The 7,807-nt window shown below is 34.8% G+C and overlaps 1 protein-coding gene across 1 annotated transcript; it reads left to right on the top strand.

Annotated features, from left to right (window-relative positions):
* Nucleotides 1-4,834: 4,834 nt before the first annotated feature.
* LOC116012044 (beta-amyrin 28-monooxygenase-like) lies at nucleotides 4,835-7,457 on the top strand. The gene is made up of 3 exons (XM_031251515.1): nucleotides 4,835-5,864; nucleotides 6,484-6,671; nucleotides 6,982-7,457. The coding sequence occupies exons 1-3, from the start codon at nucleotides 4,913-4,915 to the stop codon at nucleotides 7,285-7,287; spliced, it is 1,446 nt and encodes a 481-aa protein (XP_031107375.1). The 5' UTR covers nucleotides 4,835-4,912; the 3' UTR covers nucleotides 7,288-7,457.
* The last annotated feature ends 350 nt before the right edge of the window (nucleotides 7,458-7,807 follow it).

The following is a 7,807-nucleotide window of genomic DNA, read 5'->3' as shown; positions in this document are numbered from 1 at the left end:
TGGGGGAGGGGGAGGGGGAAGGGGGGGTTGAATAGACTACAAACAATTTAAGGAAACAAAATTTTCTTGCAGAAGAAGTCTTGATTCTTGAACTTGCCAAGTAAAAGTATTTTCTAGCTAAGTTTTTTTTAGTGAGTGTACATGTGATGAAATCGAGTGTGAAGGTTAGCCGCAGGGTAAAATATAAAATAATGAAAGTACAAGGGATATTTTTATAGTAGCTTAGAAAACTATCCTACTCTACTCCTCTTCTTATAACCGAAGGAGGATTTCACTATGTATTTCAACGAAATGCAAGTGAAATGAAGCCTTTCACATGCACTACTACTTGCTTCTTCCATTGATAGTCCTTGGAATGCTGCATGGAGGTGGCCACACCCGGCCGTGGCCACTTGGCAGTAAGCCCTTCAGTTTTTGCCACAGGCGTGACCACACCTGTGGACAGCCTCTGCAACTTTTGATAGCCCCGTTTTTACCCTTTAAAAGGGATTTTTTTCACCCAAAAACATATCTTTCATTTCCCCTTCAATTTTTAGTTAGGTTTAGCTTTATGATAGCTTAGATTAGTGTGGATTTGTTGTTCCTTTCCATTTTAAAGCTCAAGACACCTTGCAATCTTGGATTTCAAAGCTTAAATAGAGAAGATTTCTTATTCTCTTCTTTCTTGTGATTTCCATTTATGCTTTCAATTACTCTTTTAATATTGTTTATCTATTGTTATATTATGAGTAGCTAAGTGATTTGGGACTAGGATTTAGTTTGATTTCTTGCTATTGATGCCTATTTGAGTTGTATTGCATAAAAGGGAATTATTTGGGTGTTCTAGGGTTGTTGTGTGAAATGAGTTTGTTGTGAAATTTGTGTATGATTGTTGGATCCCAATTATATGCTTTATTTGGAGTGTTTTGTTGCTATGAGAGTAGAGCTTGTACACTAGCCAGACATTCACACACTTATGCCCAACACGAGAGTATTTCCGGTATTGAGGAGAATTTATGCCTTGTAGTGTTCTTGAATGGGCAACATTAGATTGAATTGCCACGAGAGTGGAGTTCAAGGGGAGGTTGCAAGTCCAAATAGCTACGAGAGTGGTATTTGGACACTTTTGTGCATCTCACTTACCCTATGCCTTGTTTTAATTTCCTAATCTTTAGTATTATATTTGGCATCTTAGCTTGAATCAACCAAGTCCCGGTCCTTTGTTTTACTTGTCTTATTTGTTATTAGCTTAATAATATCAACCAACTCATTAAGGATATATAGGCCTAGCTTCTATAAGGATAATTTTAGCTTGTGCTTAACTCCACTTTGCATCAATTCTTAACATTACAAGAGCCATCTACAGTGGAACGATATCTTAACCCTATACTGTGATTTGATACTTGATGGAAGTCAAAAGTAAGAACGAATATATATAAAATTGAAATATGGAATAACAATCTTATTATTGAAGAAAAGTTAAAAAAAAAATGTTAAAAGGGTTACCAAAGTGTTGCTATCTATAACCTCAAAGATTCAAGTGAATTGAAATTAAATTTCACCTTTGAGTTCACAATAATAAATACTTATTACAAGTTTAGTATAATTAATTAATACGGAATAATACTCCGTAACATTTGAAAACAATGAGGACTAAATTAACAACATTCGGTTTTCAAAAAAAATAAAATTAACAACATTCAATGTTTGACATGTGACGCAGCTGCAAACTGTGACTATGATTCTTGAAATCCTAAGGCTCCACGGTTGACTTGACCTTTAAGTAGTCACCCAATTAAGACCAATATAAGTTAGCAATCATTTTTTCCAAAATTAAAAAAATTAAAAAAAATTAAAACACAAACTAAATAAATCAGTTATTTTGAATTAAATTAAATACCAATGGCAAAATACTTCGATATCGTTTGATGAATTATAACACTTATGTGTAACATCATATCACAAAATAGTAAACACAGTAAAAAAAATAATAATAATAATAATAATAAGCTTATATGCAGTAAAGTAAAACACTCAAGATTTGTTAACACAATATATTTGGAGTACACATTTCTACTAGACTCGCAACAAAGTGTAAACTCAATCACTATAACAATATTTTAAAAAGAGACTCGCTCCCACTAAATTATTTAGTCCTTGAGTTACAACCCAGTGATATATGCCAATACTTAAATACTACTACCTTCATTGAGAACATACACAAGCTCCTCTTATTCTACCTCTCTACCGCACCACTAATGACATTCATATGTTATGAGTTACTCTAGATATATCTCTCTATTATCCAAAATAACCACCGTAGGAATAGGAACCTCAACACACATGCGAATAAGAAAAGTTGTTAAGTCATGAAACTATGATATCACCGATGGGCTGATAGCATGACTTACGATTTACTTCCGCAGTAGCTTTAGGGATGGGGTCCTAGCTATGGGCTTAGGATTAGTCCGGCGAAACTGGGATCGCCTAAGTTTTAAAAGAAAAAGTTGTTAAGTTGGGTTGGGTGGCGACTTCTGAGAGTCGAGCCCAGTATTCTATCATCAAGGCGTGCGTTGACTGGTACGAAAATATAAGGAAATAAAGTTGCTCATTTGCTACTAGTAATAACTTTTGGCATAGTGGTAAACGTTTGATCATGACAATTGAAATTATATTGAGTTAGAGTAGTCAAGCATCTTGTCATCGAGATGTGCCACTGACCATTATGCAAATATAAGGAAATAAAGTTGCTGCTAGTTATACATTTTGAAATAATAGTAAGTGTTTGATCCTGAAAATTATATTGGTATCAAAGCAGATCATAGTTTAGAATCCTGTCGCCGAGATGTGGCGTTGACTGCTAGCCTTTGCTAATATAAAGAAATAAAGTTACATCTTCACTATTGGCTATAACTTTTGGTGTAGTGGTAAATGTTTGATGATCCTAACAATTGATATCATAGCAAATTGAAGTCCAGCATCATACCATCTATAGGTGGTCATTTTCTATGCAAATATAAAGAAATAAAATTGTGACTTCGCTATTAGCTATATATAGCTTTTAGTATAATGGTAACAAGGCAATCCTAACAAATTATATTTGAGCAGGTCGGAGTCCAACATCTTGCTATCAAGATGTGACTATGATTGTTATTCAAATATAAGAAAATAATTTTGCTCCTTTAGTGGTAGCTATAATTTTTGGCATAATGGAAATAAACACATGATCTTAACAATTGCCACTCAGATGTGGCCTTCATTGCTATGCAAATATAAAGAAATAAAGTTCCGACTTCGTTACTAGTTATACTTTTGGCGCAATAGTAAGTGTTTGGTTCTAACATTTGATATTAGAGCAAGTTGGAGTCCAAAATCTTACCATCAAAACGTGGCACTAACTGTTACGAAAATATAAGGAAATAAAGTTGGATCGTTGCTACTAGTTATAGCATTTGACGTAATGTTAATCAGTTGATCTTTACAATTGATAACAAATTAATTAAAGCAAATTAGAGGTAATTTTACATCTTGTTTTTGAGGCGTGATGCTAACAATTATGCAATATAAGGAAATAAAATTGTTGTATGATGTTTATTCTCATAAGTAAAGCATTGTGAACATCATCAATTATATTAGTGATGAAAATATCATTTAACTAATTGATAGTGACAACAATTTAAAAACTAAGGAAATAAAATTGTTGTATGATGTTTATTCTCATAAGCCAAGCACCTTGTGCTCAAATGGCATGTAGTGGCCTCCCTCAAATGAAATGTCATGAGTTCGAGTCTCAGTGGATGACTCTTTGTGCTTCAACAAGTTGAGAAAAGTATAGATGAACAGATACCCCTGTAATAGGGTCAGTTGTATTCAAAAAAGAAAAAAAAATACTAATTGATAGTGACAAAGGAATACTCCGAGTAAAACAGTAATTTTTGGACAAACAAAAATGTCCAAAGTCCCAAAACCTATGGTGCACGTCTTTTAGGTACTGCTGACTGCGTAAAACCTTGCCGTTAATCACAAGGTGCACTTTGACCAAATTGCATAATATTGGTTCTTTCTTTTCCAGGCCAACTAAAAAATGAACACAAAATTGACTCGAAGCACTCACGTACTCTTGCACTACTGCCCAAATTTCCATGCTTTTTGATTCTTTCCACATGCATCTATTATTATAATGTTTAATAGTGTGTACAGTTTGACCAATGTGTATAGAAAACATGATAGGAATTCACTTAGGGGTTAAGATTAAGTTCATTTTAATTTTTAAGCGTGTTTAATCTTTATTCTTTATTTTCGAATTGGCCTGGAAAATATATTTCTAATTTCTTTTAAAAAAATGCAGAATTTTACACACCCTAATGTCTGCCACTTATTGCTTAATAATTGAGTGGAAGAAAAGAAAATGAAAAGAAAAGAGAAAAAAAAGCAATTATTATTGTGTACGTGGACATGGTCCACACAGCTGTGTGAACCTTATAATCAAATAATGTACATTCAGTACAAAAATAATATATTTTTAATATATTAAAAATGTATATTGTATTCAGGAAAATTACATTATTTTGTATAACGTATATTAAATATAATAATGCACTTTTAGTATATTTAAAATGCACATTTTGTTATTGTATACAGAACACAATAATTTGCCAAAAAAAAAAAAGGACCCTTAAAGCACTAATATAATAATCCATTGAAGATTTTACAAAAAAATAAAATAAAATAAAAATTGAAATGTGTAATAATAACCTCCAAATCTCCAATCTCAATACTTTCACAGCTCACTTAGTGCCTGCGCCTATAAATAAGTTCCCTATTCTGTTGCCAAACACATCATAAATTTAAGAAGCAAAAAAGAACAAATTAAAGCTTGTGAAGCATTATTATATTCAAACAAAAAAAAAAAAAGAAGTTTGATTTGAACATCATGGAGGTTTTCTATGCATCATTCATTGGCCTCTTCGTGGTGTTTGTATCAATCTCCCTCCACTTCCTGTTCTACAAGAGCAAGCCCGGCGGGAACGGTACCCTCCCGCCGGGAAAGACAGGGTGGCCGTTGATCGGCGAGAGCCTGGAGTTCCTCTCCGCCGGGTGGAAAGGGCAGCCGGAGAAGTTCGTGTTCGAGCGGATGGCCAAGTACTCCTCCACCGTGTTTAGAACACACCTCCTAGGCGAAAAGGCGGCGGTGTTCTGCGGCCCCGCGGGGAACAAGTTCTTATTCTCCAACGAGAATAAGCTTGTCCAGGCCTGGTGGCCCGAATCCGTGAACAAGCTATTCCCATCCTCCACGCAAACCTCGTCCAAAGAGGAAGCCATCAAGATGAGAAAAATGCTCCCAACTTTCTTCAAGCCCGAGGCCCTCCAACGCTACGTGGGAATCATGGACGCCATTGCCCAGCGCCACTTCTCCGGCGAGTGGGACGGCAAACACCAAGTCATAGTTTTCCCCCTAGCCAAGCACTACACTTTCTGGCTCGCCTGCAAGATCTTCGTGAGCGTGGGCGAGCCAGAGGCGGTCGCCCAGCTCGCCCTTCCTTTCAACGCCATAGCCTCGGGGCTCATTACCCTCCCCATAGACGTGCCCGGGACGCCCTATAACCGCGCGATTAAGGCCTCCAACTTGATCAGAAAGGAGCTGGTGGGCATGATCAGGCAGAGAAAGGTGGATTTAGCGCAGGGGAAAGCCACGCCCAATCAAGATATTTTGTCGCACATGCTTTTGACAAGTGATGAAAATGGGAGGTTCATGGGTGAATCCAATATTGCTGATAAGATATTAGGGTTGCTTGTTGGAGGCCATGACACTGCTAGCTCTGCTTGCACTTTTGTTGTTAAGTATCTTGCTGAGCTTCCCGAGATCTATCATGGAGTCTACAAGGGTATGCCCACCTAATTACCATATCAATTGTTATACCATTCAAAAATTAACATATTATTTGTCTTTAGGTAAATAAATTGGAGCTAAAGCACATAATTTGTTAAGTACATACATATAATAATGTTAACTGCATATTATATGCATGCATTTAACATGTTATGTGCATATAGTTAGCATGTCATGTGTCTTTTATTTAAAGAAAAATAATCTATTAACCCATAATATGTTAACTACATATACATAAACGGACAATAGTTACACTATGGACCTGGATCTATCTTGTGAAGTAGACCTATATCTATTTACATACAAAATGTTCACAATTTAAATTGTGAACATTCAATATGTAAATTATGAACACTCAATATGTAAATTGTGTATTTTAGACCCAGGTCTATCTTGTAATGTGGACTCGAATCCACAGAATAATTTTCCATAAACTGAATGTTATTTTGGACCAAGATCCACAATAATACTAGGCCCTAGTCATGGCATAATTGGCTTTAGCATATCTTATAATATCCCACTTTTAATTTGGTCAATAATCCACTATAGATAATGATATTTAATTTTGTCTTTTAGCTATTAATTTTATTTTTAATTTATTGAATTATATATAGAGCAAATGGAAATCGCAAATTCAAAAGCTCCAGGTGAGGTGCTGAGCTGGGAAGATATTCAGAAGATGAAGTATTCATGGAATGTTGCATGTGAAGTTTTGAGACTTGCACCACCCCTCCAGGGAGCTTTTAGGGAAGCCCTTGCTGATTTCATGTTCAATGGTTTCTACATTCCTAAAGGATGGAAGGTAAATATCCTTAGAATAAAGTACTAACAACCGAAAAAGAGAAATTTATTTTGAAATAGAGAAAATAATATAATATTAAAAATGTGATGTAATTTGGTAAATATTAATTATAAAAGTGGTTGATTTGGTCCTTCAATGACTAAAATCGTCATTCCATGCATAACTTAGGAGTTAAGATGGTCACACATATAATTCAGAGACTAAATCTGTACTACCGGTACGTATAACTGAAGGACCAAAAATGCAATTTTGTCAAGAAAATAACTTTAATGTGTATATATTTTATATATAACAATAATTGTATATGTAGATCTATTGGAGTGCAAATTCTACGCATAGAAATTCAGACTACTTTTCGGAACCTGAGAAGTTTAATCCATCGAGATTTGAAGGAAGTGGACCAGGTCCCTACACATTTGTGCCCTTCGGAGGAGGACCTAGAATGTGCCCTGGCAAAGAATATGCACGATTAGAAATTTTGGTGTTCATGCACCATCTTGTCAAGCGATTCAAGTTTAGTAAAGTGATTCCAGACGAAAAAATCGTCGTTGATCCAATGCCCATTCCGGAAAAGGGACTCCCAATCCGACTCTACCCTCATAACAAGGAAAATTAATCAAGAATTGATGCATGCAGGCTGATGAAACTTCAAATTTTATGTATTGATATCCTTAAAAAGGAATTTTTAGGTCACGGAGTGCAAGATTACGAAGGGTTATGTGAAATTATGGGGATGTAAAATTATTTTGTGATACGTTTAATTAAAATTGTGAAAATGTAATAATATCTTGTGTGTTTCAACAAATTTTGAAATTTAGTATAAAAATGATATTTAAAAGTAATGTTATAATATTTAGAAAAATGCTACTAGCTATCTCTTTTGACTGTCTTTTAAATGGCTTTGTTGTACTAAAAAAAAAAAACAAAAAACAAAAAACAAAAAAAAAAATAGTTTTGTTCACAAAGTTGCATGTCCGTACGTGAGTACTTGATTTTTCACTTTAAAGATCATCCATCAAGTCGAATCGAGCAAAGATCTCCAACCTTCTAATTAACCACACACAAAGAAAGAGGTCTTGTCTTTAAAAGACTATTATAACATAATCTAGATACTGCATTGTAATAGAGTTAGTAGT

Source organism: Ipomoea triloba, chromosome 3, assembly GCF_003576645.1.
Source record: "Ipomoea triloba cultivar NCNSP0323 chromosome 3, ASM357664v1".
Taxonomy (NCBI): Eukaryota; Viridiplantae; Streptophyta; class Magnoliopsida; order Solanales; family Convolvulaceae; genus Ipomoea; species Ipomoea triloba.
Note: the sequence above shows the minus strand (reverse complement) of the source record. Positions and strands in the feature narration are given on the sequence as shown.

Excerpts from the sequence above, each read along its gene's own strand:
- LOC116012044 (XM_031251515.1), top strand. The coding sequence starts at position 4,913 with ATGGAGGTTTTCTATGCATCATTCATTGGCCTCTTCGTGGTGTTTGTA. Across the intron at positions 5,865-6,483 it reads CTATCATGGAGTCTACAAGG|AGCAAATGGAAATCGCAAAT; the intron begins GTATGCCCACCT and ends AATTATATATAG. Across the intron at positions 6,672-6,981 it reads ACATTCCTAAAGGATGGAAG|ATCTATTGGAGTGCAAATTC; the intron begins GTAAATATCCTT and ends TTGTATATGTAG.